This window comes from Carcharhinus amblyrhynchos, chromosome 7 (genome assembly GCF_965287045.1).
Source record: "Carcharhinus amblyrhynchos chromosome 7, sCarAmb.v2.hapA, whole genome shotgun sequence".
NCBI classification, from domain to species: domain Eukaryota; kingdom Metazoa; phylum Chordata; class Chondrichthyes; order Carcharhiniformes; family Carcharhinidae; genus Carcharhinus; species Carcharhinus amblyrhynchos.
This window is the reverse complement of record NC_137330.1, coordinates 128,080,240-128,101,551: the sequence shown is the minus strand read 5'-3', so window position 1 is coordinate 128,101,551 and position 21,312 is coordinate 128,080,240. Positions and strand designations below refer to the sequence as shown.

Below are 21,312 nucleotides of genomic sequence, written 5' to 3'. Positions count from 1 at the left end.
GAAGGCTAATTACAACAATATTAGGCTGAAGAGTGTAGATTTGGGGCAAATGTTTGAGGGCAAATCAACCTCTGGCATGTGGGAAACTTTCAAGTGATAGGGATTCAAGACCAGCACATTCCTGTAAGGATGAAGGATGAGTATGGCAAGTTTTGGGAACCTTGGATGACGAGAGATATTGTGAGGTAGTCAAAGTGAAATGAAAATTCTTTCATTATTGCAATGGAGAGGGATAAAGTCACACGGCAGGGCAAGGTTTATAATTAGGCAGGGTAATTATGATGTGATTAGCCGAGAATTAGGGGGCATAAGATAGGAACAGAAACTGTCAGGTAAAGGCACAAATGAAAAGTGGAGCTATTTCAAGGAACAAATATTGCGTGTCCTTGATAAGTATGTCCCTGTCAGGCAGGGAGGAATGGCTGAATGAGGGAACCATGGTTCACAAAGGAGGTTGAACGTCTTGTCAAGAGGAAAAAGGGAGTGTATGTGCGGATGAGAAAACAAAGTTCAGTGGGTTGCTTGAGGGTTACAAGATAGCAAGGAATGAGCAAAGAAAAGGGTTAGGAGAGTTAGGAGGAAGCATGAGAAGTTGGAGTGCTGTGTGCAGTTTTGGTTGCTGCACTTGCGGAAGGATATATTGGCCTTGGAGGGAGTACAGAGGAGGTTCACTAGGCTGATACCGGAGATGAGGGGGTTGGCTTATGAAGAGAGACTAAATAGACTGGGTCTGTACTTGTTGGAGTTTAGAAGGATGAGGGGGATCTTATAGAGACGTATAAGATAATGAAGGGGATGGATAGGGTAGAGGTAGAGAGATTCTTCCCGCTTAGAAAGGATAGCAGGACTAGAGGGCACAGCCTCAAGAATGGGGGGGGGGGGGGCGCGCAGTTTAGATCAGAGTTGAGGAGGAACTTCTTCACTCAAAGGGTGGTGAATCTCTGGAATTCTCTGCCCGTTGAAGTGGTGGAGGCTACCTCGCTAAATATATTTAAGTCACGGGTAGATAGGTTTCTGATAGACAGGGGAATTAAGGGCTATGGGGAGAAAGTGGGAAAGTGGAACTGATCCACTTCAGATCAGCCATGATCTTATTGAATGGCGGGGCAGGCTTGAAGGGCTAGATGGGGTACTCCTGCTCCTATTTCTTATGTTCTTATGTCCTTGGTGGGTTGGATCAAGGAAAACCCCAAAGCTTTTTACTCTAAGGTGAAAAATAAAAGAATGACTAGGGTGAGGTTAGGGCCAGTCAAGGGTAGTAGTGGAAACTTGTGCATGGAGTCAGAAGAGATAGATGAGGTGCTGAATGAATACTTTTCTTCAGTGTTCACTAAGGAGAAGGGCCATGTTTTTGAGGATGAGAGTGTGATATAGGCTGATAGTATGGAGGAGATAGATGTTCTGTGGGAAGATGTACTTGCAATTTTGAAAAACCTGAGGGTCGATAAGTCCCCTGGGTCAGATGGGATACAAATTAGGATACTTTGGGAGGCAAGGGTTGAGATTACAGAACCTTTAGCTTTGATCTTTGAGTCCTGACTGTGCATGGGGATTGTGCCAGAAGACTGGAGAGTGGCGAATGCTGTGCCTCTCTTCAAGAAAGGAAATAGGAATGACCCTGATAATTATAGCCAGTTAATCTTACTTTGGTGGTCAGTAAATTAATAGAAAAGGCCCTGAGGGATAGGATTTATGACCATTTGGAGAGACGCAGCTTAATCGAGGATAGTCAGCGCGGATTTGTGAGGGGTAAGTCTTTCCTCACAAAGTTGATTGAATTCTTTGAGGAGGTAACTCAGTGTGTAGATGAAGGTAGGGCAGTTGATGTTGTATACATAGATTTTAGTAAGGCGTTGATAAGGTTCCCCATGGTAGGCTCATGAAGAAAGTAAGGAGGTGTGGGATAGAAGGAAATTTGGCCGATTGGATAAGTAACTGGCTATCCGAAAAGACAGAAGGTGGTAGTGGAGGGAAAATTTTCAGACTGGAGGCCAGTTACCAGCGGTGTACCAGGGATCAGTGCTGGGTCTTCTGCTATTTGTGATTTTTATCAATGACTTGGAAGAGGGGGCTGAAGGGTGGGTTAGTAAATTTGCTGATGACACCAAGATTGGTGGAATAGTGGATGAGGTGGAGGGCTCTTGCAGGCTGCAAAGAGACATTGATAGGATGCAGAGCTGGGCCGAAAAGTGGCAGATGGAGTTTAACCCTGATAAGTGCGAGGTGAATCATTTTGGTAGGACAAACTTGAGTGCAGATTACAGGGTCAATGGCAGGGCTCTGAGGAATGTGGAGGAACAGAGAGATCTTGGGGTTCTCTGAAGGTTGCCACTCAAGTGGATAGAGCCGTGAAGAAAGCTTATAGTGCGTTAGCGTTTATTAACAGGGGGTTTGAGTTTAAGAGCCGTGGGGTTATGCTGCAACTATACAGGAGCTTGGTGAGATCACATTTGGAATATTGTGTTCAGTTCTGGTCACCTCACTATAAGAAGGATGTGGAAGCATTGGAGAGAGTACAAAGGTGATTTACCAGGATGTTGCCTGATTTGGAGGGTGGGTCTTGTGAGGAAAGGTTGAGGGAGCTGGGACTTTTCTCTTCAGAGCGGAGGAGGATGAGAGGCGACTTACTATAAGTTTATAAGATGATGAGGGGGATAGAGGCTCAGAGACTATTTCCTCGGGTGGATGTATCTGTTACTAGGGGGCATAACTGAAAGGATTATGGTGGGAGATATAGGAGGGATGTTCAAGGTAGATTCTTTACTCATTTGGGGTTGGGGTGTGCAATACACTGCCTGCTGTGATAGTGGAGTTGGACACTTTAGGAACTTTTCAAGCGGTTACTGGATAGGCACATGGAGCACACCAGAATGATAGGGAGTAAGAACATAAGAACATAAGAAATAGGAGCAGGAGTAGGCCATCTAGCCCTTCGAGCCTGCCCCGCCATTCAATAAGATCATGGCTGATCTGTCGTGGCTCAGTTCCACATTCCCGCCCTCTCCCCATAACCCTTAATCCCCTCTCTTATCAAAAACCCATCAACCCGCGTCTTAAAAATATTTAGTGAGGCAGCCTCCACCACTTCAACGGGCAGAGAATTCCAGAGATTCACCACCCTTTGAGTGAAGAAGTTCCTCCTCAACTCCGTTCTAAACCGCCCCCCCTTTATCTTGAGGCTGTGCCCCCTAGTCCTACTGTCCTTTCTGAGCGGGAAGAGTCTCTCCACCTCTATCCTATCCATCCCATTCATCATCTATATGTCTCAATGAGATCTCCCCTCATTCTTCTAAACTCTAACGAGTACAAGCCTAGTTTATTCAGCCTTTCCTCATAGCTCAACCCCCTCAACTCCAGCATCAGCCTAGTAAACCTCCTCTGCACTCCCTCCAAGGCCAAAATATCCTTGCGTAAGTACGGCGCTCAAAACTGCACACAGTACTCCAGCTGCGGCCTCACCAATGCCCTATACAGCTGCAGCAAGACCTCCCTACTTTTATATTCAATCCCCCTCGCTATGAAGGCCAGCATCCCATTAGCCTTCCTGACCACCTGCTGCACCTGCAGGCTGGGTTTTTGCGACTCATGCACAAGGACCCCAAGGTCCCTCTGCACCGTCGCCTGCTGCAGTTTTTCGCCACATAAGTAATAATCCTTCCTACCATTCTTCCTACCAAAGTGGGCCACCTCGCACTTGCCAACATTAAATTCCATTTGCCAGTTCCTGGCCCATTCGCCCAGCCTATCTAGATCCTTCTGCAGACTCTCCACACCCTCCGCACAATTTGCCTTTCCCCCAATCTTGGTGTCATCAGCAAATTTCGACACCATACACTCGGTTCCCTCCTCCAGATCATCTATATAAATGGTAAATAGCTGAGGCCCCAGCACCGACCCCTGGGGCACTCCACTAGTCACCAACCGCCAATCTGAATAGCACCCGTTGACCCCCACTCTCTGCCTCCTATTTGACAACCAATCCTCTACCCACGCTAACACCCTACCCCCAACTCCATGTCCCCTGACCTTCTGCAATAACCTCCTGTGAGGTACCTTGTCAAACGCCTTCTGAAAATCAAGAAAGACCACATCCTCCGGCTCTCCTCTATCCACCGCCCTAGACACATCCTCATAGAACTCCAGTAAATTTGTCAGACACGACTTCCCCTTAACGAAACCGTGCTGCGTCTGGTCTGCTTGATCTTGGGTTCGGACACAGCTCGGCCCAACATCGAGGGCTGAAGGGCCTGTACTGTGCTGTACTGTTCTATATTCTATAAAGAGAAAAAGGAAGCATTTGTCAAAGCTAGGAGGCTGAGAACATACGAAGCAAGTGTGGAATACAAGGAAAGTAGAAAGAAACTTAAATCAAGGAGTAAGAAGAGCTAAAAGGGATTATGATAAAGCAGGATTAAGGAAAATCCCAAGGCTTTTTACACAGATATAAAGAGCAAGAAGGTAGCCAGGGAGAGGGTCGGCCCACTCAAGGACAAGGGAGGGAATCTATCAGTGGAGCCAGAGGAAATGGGTGAGATGTTAAATGAGTACTTTGCGTCAGTATTCACCAAAGAGAAGGACTTGGTGGATGATGAGTCTGGGAAAGAATGTGTAAATAGTTTGAGTCATGTTGAGATTAAAAAGGAGCTATTGGGGTTCTTGAGAAACACCAAGGTAGACAAGTCTCCAGGGCCTGATGGGATATACCCCACAATACTGAGAGAGGCAAGGGAGGAAATTGCTGGGCCTTGAGAGAAATCTTTGTATCCTCACTGGCTACTGGGGAGGTCATGACGTAGAGATGCCGGTGTTGGACTGGGGTAAACACATTAAGAAGTCTCACAACACCAGGTTTAAGTCCAACCAGTTTATTTGATAGTAATCCCACAAGCTTTCGGAAACGGTGTTCCTTCGTCAGGTGTGTGCAATGTTCTGATCAGAGAAAGGCGTCTTAAGACACACGCAGTTTACAGAATACGGATTAGAATGAAGTCGTTGCAGCTAACCTACTATTCAAGTCTTAAAGATGCAGACAATGTGAGTGGAGATAGCATTAGCACAGGTTAAAGAGATACGTATTGTCTCCAGACAGGACAGTAAGTGAGATTTTACAAGCCCAGGCAAGTCATGGGGGTTACAGGTAGTGCAACATGAACCCCAGATCCTGGTTGAGGCCATCCTCATGTGTGTGGAACTTGGCTATCAGTCTCTGTTCAGTGACTCCACGCTGTCGTGTGTTGTGAAGGCCGCCTTGGAGAATGCTAACTCGAAGATCAGACAGCGAATGCCCATGACTGCTGAAGTGTTCACCAACAGGAAAGGAACAGTCTTGCCTGGTGATTGTCGAATGATGTTCATTCATCCGTTGTTGTAGCGTCTGTATGGTCTCCCCAATGTACCATGCTTCGGGACATCCTTTCCTGCAGCGTATTAGGTAGAAAACGTTGGCCGAGTTACAAGAGTATGTACTGTGTACCTGGTGGATGGTATTCTCACGTGTGATGATGGTATCCATGTCGATGATCCGGCATGTCTTGCAGAGGTTGCTGTGGCAGGGTTGTGTGGTATGGTGGTCACTGTTCTCCTGAAGGCTGAGTGGTTTACTGCGAACAGTGGTCTGTTTGAGGTTGTGCAGTTGTTTGAAGGCAAGAAGTGGGGGTGTGGGGATGGCCCTAGCGAGATGTTCGTCTTCATCAATGATGTATTGAAGACTCCGGAGAAGATGTCGTAGCTTCTCCGCTCTGGGGAAGTACTGGACGATGAAGGGTACTCTGTCCACCGTGTCCCATGTTTTCCTTCTGAGGAGGTTGGTGCGGTTTTTTGCTGTGACCCTGAATGGGACCCTGTGCGAGAACCCCTCTGGCTACGTCGAGGGCATCCTGCAACCCATTGTTCAAAGAATCCCCAATTTTTTTCGTGACACTGTGGATTTCCTACGGAAACTCAGCACACATGGAGCAGTTGAACCAGGGACATTCCTTGTCACAATGGATGCCTCGGCACGCTATACCAACATCCCCCATGACGATGGCATTGCTGCAACTGCCTCAGTACTCAATGCCAACAACTGCCAGTTTCCAGATGCAATTTTACAACTCATCCGCTTCATCCTGGACCACAATGTCTTCATCTTCAACAACCAGTTCTTCATCCAGACATACGGAACAGCCATGGGGACCAAATTCGCACCTCAATATGCCAACATCTTCATGCACAGGCTCGAACAAGACTTCTTCACCGCACAGGACCTTCAGCCGATGCTATACACTAGATACATCAAAGATATTTTCTTCCTTTGGACTCATTGTGAACAATCACTGAAAGAACTATAGGATGACATCAACAAGTTCCATCCCACCATCAGACTCACCATGGACTATTCTCCAGAATCGGTGGCATTCTTGGACACACGCATCTCCATTAAGGATGGTCACCTCAGCACCTCATTGTACCGCAAGCCCACAGATAACCTCACAATGCTCCACTTCTCCAGCTTCCACCCTAAACACGTTAAAGAAGCCATCCCCTACAGATAAGCCTTCCATATACACAGGATCTGCTCAGATGAGGAAGATCACAACAGACACCTCCAGACTCTGAAAGATGCCCTCATAAGAACAGGATATAGCGCTCAACTCATCGATCAACAGTTCCGATGCGCCACAGCGAAAAACCGCACCGACCTCCTCAGAAGAAAAACACGGGACATGGTGGACAGAGTACCCTTTGTCGTCCAGTACTTCTCTGGAGCGGAGAGGTTACGACATCTTCTCCGGAGTCTTCAATACATCATTGAAGAAGATGAACATCTCGCTAGGGCCATCCCCACGTCCCCACTTCTTGCCTTCAAACAACTGCGCAACCTCAAACAGACCACTGTTCGCAGCAAACTACTCAGCCTTCAGGAGAACAGTGACCACAATACCACACAACCCTGCCACAGCAACCTCTGCAAGGCATGCCGGATCATCGACATGGATGACATCATCTCACGTGAGAATACCATCCACCAGGTACACGGTACATACTCTTGTAACTCAGCCAATGTTGTCGACCTACTATGCTGCAGGAAAGGATGTCCCGAAGCATGGTACACTGGGGAGACCATACAGACGCTACAACAACGGATGAATGAACGTCACTCGACAATCACCAGGCAAGACTGTTCCTTTCCTGTTGGTGAACACTTCAGCAGTCACAGGCATTCGCTCTCTGATCTTCGGGTAACATTCTCCAAGGCGGCCTTCACAACACACGACAGCGCAGAGTCACTGAGCAGAGACTGATAGCCAAGTTCCGCACACATGAGGTTGGCCTCAACCGGGATCTGGGGTTCATGTTGCACAACTGTAACCCTCATGACTTGCCTGGGCTTGTAAAATCTCACTTGCTGTCCTGTCTGGAGACAATACATATCTCTTTAACCTGTGCTAATGCTATCTCCACTCACATTGTCTGCATCTTTAAGACTTGAATAGTAGGTTAGCTGCAACGACTTCATTCTAATCCGTATTCTGTAAACTGTGTGTGTCTTAAGACGCCTTTCTCTGATCAGAACATTGCACACACCTGACGAAGGAACACCGTTTCCGAAAGCTTGTGGGATTACTATCAAATAAACTGGTTGGACTTAAACCTGGTGGTGTGAGACTTCTTACCTGGGAGGTCCCAGAGGATTGAAGAATAGCCAATATTGTTCCTTTGTTTAAGAAGGGTGGCAAGAATAATCCAGGTAATTACAGGCTGGTGAGCCTTACATCAGTGATAGGGAAATTAGTGGAGAGGATTTTTTGAGACAGGATTTATTCCCACTTGGAAATAAGTAGGCATATTAGTGAGAGGCAGCATGGTTTTGTGAATGGGAGGTCGTGTCTCATGAACTTGTTCAAGTTTTTGGAGGAAGTGACGAAGATGATTGATGAGGGTAGGGCAGTGGATGTTGTCTTCAGTAAAGCCATTGACAAGGTCCCTCATGGCAGCCTAGTGCAGTAGGTGAAGTCGCACTGGATCAGAGGTGAGCTGGCAAGGTGGATACAAAACTGGATCAGTCAAATAAGAAGTCTCACAACACTAGGTTAAAGTTCAACCAGTTTATTTGATAGGAATTTCTATACGATACTTTGCAGCAGAACTCTTCAAATATTACATTTCTATGAATTAAGTCACTGTCAAGAGTCATCTCTCACCATTGAACACTGTTTATCTGGTAAAACATCATAGGATTATAATAAATTGAGTCACCTTCAGAGATTCACCCCAGGATGGCTTGAGACAGGGTCTTTCAGGGTCCATGGTAACTGAATCCATTTTCTTTTGGAAGAGAACTAACACACAGTCGAGAATCCTCATAATCAAATGAGGCGGTTTGGCTAATTTACGCACAGTGGAAATATCAGCAGGCTTGATTGTCTGGAAAGAGAAAGATAACAGGCAGCTCTTCATTACATTATAGAACAACTGATCAGCATAAACTGGTATTCGATCAATTCTTAAAGGTGGTAGAAAAGATCTTTGCACCTGGAGATTCAGCATTAAAGTTGGTTCTTTTTTGAAAGTCTCGCAAGTAGGTTTGTATTAACACTACAACGAAGTTACTGTGAAAATCCACTAGTCACCACACTCCGGCGCCTGTTTGAGTACACTGAAGGAGAATTTAGTATGGACAATGCACCTAACCAGCATGTCTTTTGGGCCGTGGGAGAAATCCGGAGCACCTAGAAGAAACCCATGCAGGAAAGGGAAAACTTGCAAACTCCACACAGGCAGTCACCCGAGATCGGAGTTGAACCCAGGTCTCTGGCACTGTGAGGCTGTGTACTTAGCTCTTTATAAATAACATAATATGTTAGAGGCAGTTAATTAGGAGGCTGCCTGAGATAAAATTGCCAAGGCAATCTTGCTGTCAAGTCCAGACTTGGGATTTGCTTTTCTCCCTGAAATTGGGGTCACACACCCAGTCAAATTATATTTTTTACTGAAGAAATCTCAGATGAGCAAAAACAAGCCCGGTTGCGTTTCACAGCAATTACGCAACACTGGTTTGCCCCGTATTCTTTAGTAGGTTGAAATCTAGTTTGACTCTAAGACAAAGGGCTACATTCAGAAACTATATTGACTTGAAACCTACTGAAATAGGATTGAAAGGTGTTCCCTATCTCAGCAGCAATGAGTTTCCTTGATGTTGGTCACTCTTCCTTCACTGTTTCCCTGATTTGGTTCCCATCAGGAGGGAAGTAAATCCTCCATAAAGGCCAACAGAGATACAACTGTGAGGGTAGGGAATCCTTACCTCTGGTCATCTGGCCTAATATCTCTTTTTGTGGATCAGTGTGAAATTCTGTTCGATTTGGCTTGCAAAGCATTTTTTACTGTGTTAAATGTGCTAAATAAATTCAGGCTGTCCTTGATTTCCGTTATTTCGAAATACTTCGAATTACAGATATTTGGAATTTGAAATTATGGGTCTTCATGGGAGCATTCAAGGGAAAATAGCCCCCACATTATCTTTCGGCACAACACAGTATATTAGACATTGACAGATGGCTATATGGAATAACTGTCTACTTAGTAACACCATGCTAGTTCAATGGTGTTTGTAAAAACAATAAATGCATTTAAGATGGTTCTAGGAATTTTTCCTGTATCAAGTAAAGAAGGTACTCACATTGAGAGCAGCCTCTGCAGCTTCTAGTGCTGGTTTTGCAGCTATCAGTTTGCCCTCTGCAATACTTTTATCCTCTTCAATTTCATCTACAATTTTCTGGGCTTTATCTTTAACTAACATAACTTCATTTTTGACCAGCTCTGCTGCTTGTGCACTCACTGTTACTTCTCCCAGAACCTGCAAGATGAGAATAACAGGAAAAATCTTGTCCATATTGTTATTAGGTGGGATATTTTTGAAATGTGACTCTCATTTTGATGCTGCCAGTCAAGTGAACTCTACAGCTTTCCAGCACTGGGCAGTACCAAAGGAGCCTGCTCCTCTTCGAACAAGAATCATTGTGAATGTACTGGGTGTCTGCTGCAAGTGTAAATAGCGATGCAACACAAAATCCTGTGAGAGTCAGAAAATGAGATACTCACCAGCAAGGTCCTGTTTCTTGATTTTTCTCTGCCCCTTGCCAGTAACGTAATGAGGTACCCACCCACAAAGGGCAGGAACCTTATTTATATGTATTTAGTATTTAATAATGGGTCTCCCAGCCACATGATGCGAGTATAGCCCTTGTACAGGTTGGCACTCCCCCAGCACAAGTTGATACTTCCCCTGGCACTGGTTAGCATGCCAATCTGGCGATGCTAATCTGGTACTGGGGAGGTAATGGCCTCGTGATATTATTGCTAGGCTATTAATCCAGAAACTTAACTGATGTTCTGGGGACCCTGTTCGAATCTCACCATGGCAGATAGTGGAATTTGAATTCAATATAAAAAAAATCTACTGATGATCATTGATCATCCGAAAAACCTATCTGGTTCACTAATGCCCTTTAGGGAAGGAAACCTGTTGTCCTTACCTGGTCTGGCCTACATGTGACTCCAGGGCCACAGCAAAGTGGTTGAATCTCAACTGTCCTCTGAAAAAGGGCAACTAGAGATGGGTAATAAATGCTTGCCAGCCAGTGACATCAAGTCCTATGCATGAATAAATCTGTGTTAGAGACCAATACCAGCATGTGCCATCGGCAGAGCCCTACAGGGGTGTTCCCCTTATGTGTGTTGGGGTGGACGGGAAGTGCCAATGCCTGTGAAAGGCAGGTGTACTTGCCTGGGAGAGGGGTGAGAGTGGGGGGATATCATGCTTGTGAAGGAGAGGGAGTGGAACTTGTCTGTAAAGGGGAGATTGGTGGCTGAGGGGGTGGCAATGGTTGTGAGGGGGTAGGGGGGCGGGGGTCGATGTCTATGGAGTGGCGATTGCCCACTGTACTGCCGTGGTGAGGTGGGATGGGGTGGAGCCCTGATACTTGTGTGAATTAGAAACAAGAATAAGCCCCTCAAGCCTGTTTCCCTATTCAGTATCATCATGGCTAACTTGATTGTAACCTCAACTCCACATTCCTGCCTTTCCCCGATAATCTTTCACCCCCTAATTAATTAAGAATCTTTCTAGCTTTGCCTCAAAAATATTCAAAGACTCTGCTCCCATCCTCTTTGCCTTTTAAGGAAGAGAGTTCCACAAACTCTCAACTCTGACAGAAAGAATTCTCCTCATCTGTCTGGGCATCTAAAACTAGAGGGCATAGGTTTAAGGTGAGAGGGGAGAGATACAAAAGGGTCCAGAGGGGCAATTTTTTCACACAGAGGGTGGTGAGTTTCTGGAACAAGCTGCCAGAGGTAATAGTAGAAGTGGGTACAATTTTGTCTTTTAAAAAGCATTTCGACAGTTACATGGGTAAGATGGGTATAGAGGAATATTGGCCAAATGTGGGCAATCGAGGCTAGCTTAGGAGTTTAAAAAAAAGGAGGCAGCATGGACAAGTTGACCTGTTTCCATGCTGTAAACCTCTATGACTGTATGAAATGGCTAACATCTTATTTTTAAATAGTAAAGTTCATTCATTAGTCACAGGTAAAGCTTACATTAACACTGCAATGAAGTTACTGCGAAATTCCCATAGTCACCGCAGTGCGGCGCCTGTTCAGATCAATGTACCTAACCAGCATGTCCTTCAGAATGTGTGAGGAAACCAGAGCACCTGAAAGAAACCCATCTAGACATGGGGAAATCATGCAAACTCCACACAGACAGTGACATAATCTGGGTATCGAACTTGGGTCCCTGGCGCTGTGAAGCAGCAGTGCTAACCACTGTGCTACTGTACTGCTGTAGAGATGCTGGCATTGGACTGGGGTAAACACAGTAAGACATCTCACAACACCAGGTTAGAGTCCAACCGGTTTATTTAATAGTAATCCCACAAGCTTTCGGAAATGGCGTTCCTTCGTCAGGTGTGTGGAAGGTTCTGAACAGAGAAGGGCATATAAAGTCACACACATTTTACAGAGTACTATTAGAATGCAAGTCTTTACAGCTAACCTGCTATTCAAGTCTTAAGGATGCAGACAATATGAGTGGAGATAGCATTAGCATAGGTTAAAGAGATGTGTATTGTCTCCAGACAGGACAGTAAGTGAGATTTTACAAGCCCAGACAAGTCATGGGGGTTACAGGTAGTGCGACATGAACCCCAGATCCTGGTTGAGGTCGTGCTCATGTGTGCGGAACTTGGCTATCAGTCTCTGCTCAGTGACTCTGCACTGTTGTGTGTCATGAAGGCCGCCTTGGAGAATGTTACCCGAAGATCCGAGACCGAATGCCTGTGACTGCTGAAGTGTTCGCCAACAGGAAGGGAACAGTCTTGCCTGGCGATTGTCGAGCGATTTCATTCATCCGTTGTCGTAGCATCTGCATGGTCTCCCCAGTGTACCATGCAGACGTTATGACAACGGATGTAGGCAAACACTTCAGCTTCCAGTACATTGAGCTGCCAGATCTGTTTTGAAATTATTACATATAACAAGGCAATTATCTCACACCACACAATGCTCTCTAAGTTGGAAGTTTGTCTCCACAATGATGGTATACCAATGCTATATTTTATCTGTGACAAGTTAATTTGTGAAGACAAGCTCACGTCAGTTTTTCTCTTACTGAGTGCTGAAGCTCAGTCTCGCAGATATGAACAAAGAACAAAGAAAAATTACAGCATAGGAACAGGTCCTCTAGTCCTCCAAGCCTGCACTGACCATGCTGCCCATCCCAACTAAAACCTTCCGGGGACCATATCCCTCTATTTCTATCCAATTCATGTATTTGTCAGACGCCCCTTAATAGTCACTATTGTATCAGCTTCCACTATCTCCTGCAGCAGCAAGTTCCAGGCACTCACCACACTCTTCATACATCTCCTTTAAACATTGCTCTTCACACTTTAAACCTATGCCCTCTCGTAATTGACTCTTCCACCCTGGGGAAAAGCTTCTGACTATCCACTCTGTCCATGCCCCTCATAATCTTGCAGACTTTTATCAGGTCGTCCCTCAACCTCCGTTGTTCCAGTAAGAACAAATCAAGTTTCTCCAACCTCTCTTCATAGCTAATACCTTCCATACCAGACAACATTCTGGTAAATCTTTTCTGCATTCTCTCCAAAGCCTCCACATCTTTCTGGCTGTGTGGCGACCAGAATTGAAGACTATATTCTCAGTACACCCTGACCAAGGTTGTTTCAAGCTGCAACATGACTTGCCAATTTTTAAATTCAATGCCTGGCTGATGAAGGCCAGCATGCTGCATGCTTCTTGACAACCTTTTCCACTTGCGTTGCCACTTTCAGGGACCTGTGTTGACTCAGCCAATTTGGTTACTGGTGCTGCTATCGAGCCACTTCTGGTGAGGACATTGCATGCCAACACCAAGAATACATCCACTTTGTTAACCTCAATGTCTATTCCATGTGGTGTTTAATATGGAGGAGGACAGATTCATCAGCTCTGGGGAAGGGATAATGGGCAGATAGTTTATATTTCATAAACTGCAATCATTTTGTTTAAATTTAGTGTCCATTTTTGTCATATCACTATGTTGCAAGTTCTCATAATTATTGTTAAAACAACTTAGTATTTTTATAATAAACAAATCTTGTGATTATAACAATAAAAGTTTGATTATCTGCAATTTATTTAATGAGTATTATATGGCAAGACTATGACAAAGTGAGATAAATGTGAAACTTTCATGCATACCAACCTTATCAGCATTACGTGATGCCACTGCCAGCTCTTTTTCTTTCTGGGCCAGTTCTTTTGCGAGAATAGCTACAGATTCTGTAGCTTCCAGAAGTTTGGAGAGACCTGCAATAAAGTATTTTGTCTGGATAAAAGCTGATGCATCTCACAAAAATTTCCTTTCTTTCTACTTGCTCACCAAGATGGGGGTGTGTTACAGAAACCTTCTGCACATTTTAGACAGCGACAACACAAGACTGTTTCACTACCACACAGTGTGAAGACGCACAGAGGGTGATCTGGGAAGAGGGTGCTTGATCTATGAATGCAACATTGGCACTTTGGTGCAGGGGGAAAGGAAGTGCTTTTGAAAATTATTTTTGCTTTGCTACCTGCATTAGTTAGTGAATGTTTTTCTTTTGTCTCCAATCCAGAGATTGTAAATTGTTATTCCTTTAGTTAATGAAATTAGTGACTAGCTAACTAGTCACATATTTAAGTAAGGTTAGACAGACATGGCAGGAATGGGATTAAGAGGGGATTAAGGGTTATGGGGAGAGGGCGGGAAAGTGGAACTGAGCAGCGACAGATCAGCCATAATCTTATTGAATGGCGGGGCAGGCTCGAAGGGCTAGATGGCCTACTCCTGCTCCTATTTCTTATGTTCTTATGCTCTTATGAATGGTGATGTTCCATGACTGCAACATGTGGAAATCTGTGGAATACTTTGCAGACCCTGACAACCAAATCTGCAGTTGGTGTTTGCAGCTTAAGTAACTTGGGTTCAGATTTGCTGAGATTGAGTCTAAGGTCAGACCTTGCAGATTATATAGGAGAAGACACACTGTTCTGGGAGCAGTTACACCCTTATGATACAGTCATTTGAACATAAGAACATAAGAACATAAGAAATAGGAGCAGGAGTAGGCCATCTAGCCCTTCGAGCCTGCCCCGCCATTCAATAAGATCATGGCTGATCTGTCGTGGCTCAGTTCCACTTTCCCGCCCTCTCCCCATAACCCTTAATCCCCTCTCTTATCAAGAACCCATCAACCCGCTTCTTAAAAATATTTAGCGAGGCAGCCTCCACCACTTCAACGGGCAGAGAATTCCAGAGATTCACCACCCTTTGAGTGATAGTATACAACATGAATATCGCTGAGAAAGAGACATATTTTGTTGAAGCTTTTCATCTTGCACTCATCAGTACATTTCCAAGAACATAATGCAAAAGAAATCAACAATTTTTTACTGGATGAGAAGACAGTGCTGATTGGTTGGCAAATCTGCCATTCAGCCCCATATTTTTTGGCCCCCTTCACCCCAAGAACTATATCAAACTCCTTGTTGCAAACATACAGGGTGGGATTCTCTCAAAAAAATTCTAAGTGTTGAATTTGCAGAAAAACTGGAATGAATGCGGCAGGTTTTTTCAATGGGAATTTCAAAATGAATCTCCCACACTCTGTGCATCAGAGTACCCTACTGTGAATCTTATTAAAGATCTGTGGGTGGAGCCTGTTCTTGCTGGAGATTCTGGCAGCATAGCACTGAGCAGGCCACTGCTCATGTGCCGATCTGTCAGTGCTGAGATTGCAGGCCTCCCAATTATCCTGCAATGCTGCCCCTCTGACCCCAAAACGCCCTGATCACTGGCCTCTCTGACATGTTCAGGCAAGCTGAACCCTACCCCCATTGACAGCCCTAACCTCCCCATTCCACCCCCCATCAACAAGCTGACTTCCCCCATCTTGCCACCCCGATGGCCACCCCAATAAGATGACCACAGAATTTCCAAAACCAGGGTGAGAAAGAGACTTCTTTTCAGCTTGCTGTCTCTTCGAAAACAAAAGCCTGCAGCTCCAAACTAAAAATGAAAGAACTCCTATCACTTGACCTGCCAGCCAGCTTTTCTCCTAACAATGCAGGGTCATAAACATTCCCATAAAAGTAACCAAACCCCCATTTAAGCAGCAATAAAAAGGTAAACTGGTGTCATAAAGGTCTGCTCACAATTGCAGAAAGCATAATTTAGAAAAAAAATCTCTTAAAGGTACATTAACATCACAATCCCATATCCTCAAAATATGAGCCCTGTTTCTGGACACCCCCACCACCAGGAACATCCTTCCTGCATCAACTATGTTTAGTTCTGTTAGAATTTTGTAGTTTTCTATGAAATTCACCCCCATTCTTCTGAACTTCAGCAAATATAATCCTAACTGACTCAATCTCTCCTCACATGTCAGTCTCACCATCCCAGTAATCAGTGTGGTAAACCTTCTCGGCACTCCCTCTATGGAAAGAACATTCTTCCTCAGATAAGGAGACCCAAATTCCACACAATTTGAATGTACCCAGGAGTGGCCTTGTGTCTCTGTAGGTTTCCTCCGGCTGCTCCGGTTTCCTTCCACAACAATGAAAGATGTGCTGAATTCTCCCTCAGTGTACCCGAACAGGCGCTGGAGTGTGGCAACTAGGGGATTTTCACAATAACGTCATTGCAGTATTCATGTAAGGTTATTTATGACACTAATAAATAAACTTTAAAATCAAGGCCCTATATATTTGCAGCAAGATATCTCTACACTTGTACTCGAATCCTCTTGCTATAGAGGCCAACATACTATTTGCCTTCTTTGCCACTTGATGCATCTGCATGCTTATCTTTAGTGACTACATACAAGGACACTCAGGTCTCGTTGCACGCTCCTCTCTCAGTTTATGGTCATTCAGATAGGAATCTGCCTTCCTGCTTTCACTACCAAAGTAGACAATGTCACACATATCCACATTATGGTGCATCTGCCAATCATTCGCCCACTCACTTAACTTGACCAAATCACACTGAAGCATCTCTACATCCTCCTCACAGCTCACCCACCAACATTGTGTCATCTGCATTTGTAGATATTACATTTAGTTCTCATCCAAATCATGAATATACATTGTGAATAGCAGTGGTCCCAGCACTGATCCCTATGGTACCCTACTAGTCACTCCCTACCAATCAGAAATATACCCATTTATTCCTACTCTTTGTTTCTTGTCTGCTAACCATCTCAATACACTATCCCCAATTCCATGCACTTTAGTTTTATACTCTAATCTCTTAAGTGGCTCTTTGGCGAAAACTTTCTGGAAGTCCAAATAACTTGAATGCTGCAGTGCAATCCAGGAAAATGGCTTTGGCTCCATGCAAGAGGTAATTTATAACCTCTGATATTAAGATGGCAGACCAGAACTTCAAGGCATGTTATATTATAAAACCAGATTACGTGCCAGCAATTTTTCTATTTTGGTATAAATATGAGGAAAGGTTAGCTCGCCTCAGGAATAACTCCACTAACAAATTATAACAAACATTCCGAGCTGAAACAAGTTATTATCCTGCATTTATAGCATCTGTTGCCTTCCAGCCAGACAAAACAACTGCTTGGCAAAAACACTGATTCTTCAAGCAGTCCCTCTTAAACATAAAACAGGATAGTATTATCACACCCATGCCAGATACTACCAGAGCCAGTATCCAGGCATCTCAATACTCACCTGTAATTGTTCAGGTAATACAGATGTTGCACAAACAGAATGTTATATACAGAAATCTCAAACTTCTCAGGAAATTGTCTACTCCCTCCTTTTTGATGCATTCTTACAAATGTCACTCATTTTCCAGACAAAGGTCTACGGTATTCATCATGGTCAGTAATTTTTCATTCTTATTGAGATGGCACAATGTCACACACATTCAAAAACTGGCACTAGAAATTTCTCTGAAATGTACATACCCACTTGCATGTGCTCTGCTAGGTCATTGATGTTTGCATGTTTCTCTGTGTAAATAGATTTGTAGCTGTTTATAAAAGCAAGGTAAGATTTGGGGGTTATATGCGTTCTTCGCCGATATCTGTAAATTAGGAATATAAATTATTTTTTATTTCTAACAGATGTCAGCTATCTTAAAGCCCATTTATATATTACTTACTATTTCATATCCTTTCTACATTGCTCATCATTTCTATGTATTTTTGCTAGAAAACGATTTTAACAAAATTACAAGCAGTAAAATGTGAAAGTTAGCACAAATCAACAGTTCCTGTTCCCTCTGCAGGAAGATTGTCTTGAATTTCCTCTTTTATATTATTGCATCCAAAAGAATCCAACATTTCAATTGACTTGTTGCACCTTACTAAGTAATTTCTGCCCTCAAATCTCTGCTATTCCACAACTCCAAGCTTCTCACCATATAGAAAATACTTCCACTTATATTACTAGATCCCAAAATGGATGACCTCACATTTTCCTGCATTGTTGCCCAGCAGTTACAAACTATCACTGTGGTGGAAAGATTGGGAAAAAAATCTATCAAAATGGAAGACAGAGTTCATAGTCTGAGGTTGCTGAACTGTGTTAAATTCAAAAGGTTGTAATGGTCTAATGGGAAGATGAGATGCTGTTCCTTCAGTTTATGTTGGACTTCATTGTAACATTGTAGCAGGCTGGGAACAAAAGTGTGGGCATAAGAACAGGACAACAATTGAAATGGCAAGTGCCAGGAAGGTCAAGGCCACGCTTGTGGACTGAATGAAGGTGTTCCGCAAAGTAATCACCCAGTCTATGTTTAGTGCCCCCAGTGTAGAGGACACTGCATTGAGAGCAGCAAATGCAGTGGGTTAAATTGAATGAAGTGCAAGTGACTTTTTCATCTGAAAGTAACATAGGGAACCTTGTACATGGAGGAGGTAAAGGGACAGGTATTATAACTCTTGTGATTGTTCTCTGGTGGGACGGAGTGTGGGGGAAGGGAGGCCAGATAGTTCTCTGATGGGGGTGGGTGGCAGAGGGAAGGAGGAGGGTTAGATCGTTCTCTGATGGGGATGGGGCAGGGAGGAGGGAGGCCCGATCATTCTCTGGGGTGGGGTTGGGGGGGCTGCGGAGGGGGCAAGGAGGGAGGGCCAGATGGATCTCTGATGGGGCTAGGGGCGGGGGGGGGTGGCAACTGCTTCCACTCTGCAGGTGATCTGTGGGCGGCAGGAAAAGGGGGCGGGGGTTGCGATCGGTCTGGATAGTGGGGGGTGGGGGGATGAGTGGTTAAGGGGGACAGTTACGTTGTGGGGGTGTGGGTGCAATATCTGTGGGGGCTATTGCTCCCAGGCCACTTTATCTTCTTTTTCTAGCCTGCGTGTGATGTGACAGGGGTGCGTTTTTCAATTTTTTTTTCACTACGTTTGTGCAGTTAAAGGCTTTGATCGGAGCTGCAGCGTTTCGGGTTCAATAAGCTCCACCACAGTGCAATTCAGACTCGCAATTTTTTTCAGGCTGAGTGCATATGGGAGTGCCTGAGAACAGGTTTACAAGTCGGATCTGAATTGCGCCCAGATTCAGCACTTAGAATCAAAATAGTAAAAATCGCCCCCTGTGTCAATGGATGCGAGACAGGTTTGAGTAATACACTGGGCTTCATTCACGACCTCTTGTCGTTTATGGTGGCCTTGGACAGAGCAGGAGCCATAACAAGCTGTGATACAACCTGAAAGAATGCTTTCTATGGTGCATCTGTAGAAGTTTGAGGATCTAATTTCCTTAGTCTTCTGAGAAAGTAGAGGCGTTGATGGGCTTTCATAACTATAGTGTTGGGATGAGAAGACCAGTTCATAGCGAAAAACTGCAGCATGCAACGGTGCAGAGGGACCTCAGGGTCCTTGTGCATGAGTTGCAAAAACCCAGCCTGCAGGTGCAGCAGGTGGTCAGGAAGGCGAATGGGATGCTGGCCTTCATAGCGAGGGGGATTGAATATAAAAGTAGGGAAGTCTTGCTGCAACTGTACAGGGCACTGGTGAGGCCGCAGCTGGAGTACTGTGTGCAGTTTTGGTTGCAGCACTTACACAAGGATATTTTGGCCTTGGAGGGAGTGCAGAGGAGGTTCACTAGGCTGATGCCGGAGTTGAGGGGGTTGAACTATGAGGAGAGGCTGAATAAACTAGGCTTGTACTCGTTAGAGTTTAGAAGATTGAGGGGAGATCTCATTGAAACGTATAAGATGATGAATGGGATGGATAGGATAGAGGTGGAGAGACTCTTCCCTCTCAGAAAGGACAGTAGGACTAGAGGGCACAGCCTCAAGATAAGGGGGGGCCGGTTTAGAACAGAGTTGAGGAGGAACTTCTTCACTCAAGGGGTGGTGAATCTCTGGAATTCTCTGCCCGTTGAAGTGGTGGAGGCTGCCTCGCTAAATATTTTTAAGACGCGGGTTGATAGGTTTTTGATAGGCAAGGGGATTAAGGGTTATGGGGAGAGGGCGGGAAAGTGGAACTGAGCCACGACAGATCAGCCATGATATTATTGAATGGCGGGACAGGCTCGAAGGGCTAGTTGGCCTACTCCTGCTCCTATTTCTGATGTTCTTATGTTCAGGTTGTTGGTGATCTGGACTCCTAAAATCCTGAAGCTCTTGACAATTTCTACTTCATGCCCATTGATATAGACAGTGGTATATCCTCCATTATGTTTCCCGAAGTCAATGACCATCTTTTTTGTTTTATTGACACTGAGGGAGAGATTGTCATTGCACCAGTTCACCAGATTCTCTCTCTCATTCCTGTACTCTGTCTCGTCACTGTTTGAGATCCGATCCACTGGAGTGATGTCATCATCAAATTTGAAAATCAAGTTGGAGGAGAATTTGGCCACACAGTCATAGGTGTATAAGGCCAATGGTAAGGAGATGAGGACACAGTCTTGTGGGGCATCAGTGTTGAGGACGATTGTCGAGGAGGTGCTGTTCCCTATTCTTACTGATTGTGGTCTGTGGGTCAGGAAGTCTAAGATCCAGTCACAGAGGGAGGAGCTGAGCCCCAGGCCATGGAGTTTGGAGATGAGTTTTGTCAAAATAATGATGTTGAAGGCTAAGCTGTAGCCAATAAATAGGAGTCTGACATAGGTGGCTTTGTTATCTAGGTGTTCCAGGATTGAGTGTAGGGCTAGGGAAATGGTATCTGCCGTGGATGCCACAGCAGATGTTGTCGCTGTTGTGAGGCACAATGCTCCCCATCAAAATTGCCCTTAACCTTATGCACTCGATGATGAAAGATTCTGCAGAAGAGGGCCACACCAACATGCACCATGGATAGTCCGGGTTGTACATCTCGCAATCTTACTGCTGTCATGCTATCCTACTCCTGTGACCTGGATAATGTGTGCATTAAATGTGACTTACAGCCCAATAGGGAATCAGATGATGGCGCCCACCCTTCTTCCCTTCCCCCACCCCCAACCTCAAGATGTCTGTGCTGCCTTCTCTCTCTGACTGACATATAGTCTGGAGTGGCTGGCAAGTTTCAGTTGTGGGAGTCCCTCCTACCCAGATAAGGAGCCCTATTGCCCCAGGCCATTGGCAGCAGCATGTGACAGATTGGGCTCAGCTCCCTGATACTCACACAGAGAGTAAGAGTGGCTGTGAGAAAGTCTTCAGTTAAAGACCTTTGCAGTATAATTTCTGAGAGTACCCACCTGAATGTATGGTGCAAACTTGCTTCCAAGAATGGCATACAGTTCAGACAGAAGATACTGAACTTGATTACCATT

The 21,312-nt window shown here is 44.9% G+C and overlaps 1 protein-coding gene across 1 annotated transcript in view; it reads right to left on the bottom strand.

Moving 5' to 3' along the window:
• The window catches only part of LOC145345624 (dynein axonemal heavy chain 8-like), a gene marked incomplete at its 3' end in the record, with an annotated part of 1,250,971 nt that overhangs the window by 87,530 nt on the left and 1,142,129 nt on the right, over nt 1-21,312 (bottom strand). The window contains exons 69-72 of the mRNA XM_080193458.1: nt 17,517-17,635; nt 13,751-13,854; nt 9,662-9,838; nt 8,239-8,406 (exon numbers count right to left, since the gene is read on the bottom strand). Of these exons, the coding sequence (XP_080049584.1) occupies nt 8,239-8,406; nt 9,662-9,838; nt 13,751-13,854; nt 17,517-17,635 (568 nt within the window). The remainder of the gene's footprint in view (nt 1-8,238; nt 8,407-9,661; nt 9,839-13,750; nt 13,855-17,516; nt 17,636-21,312) is intronic.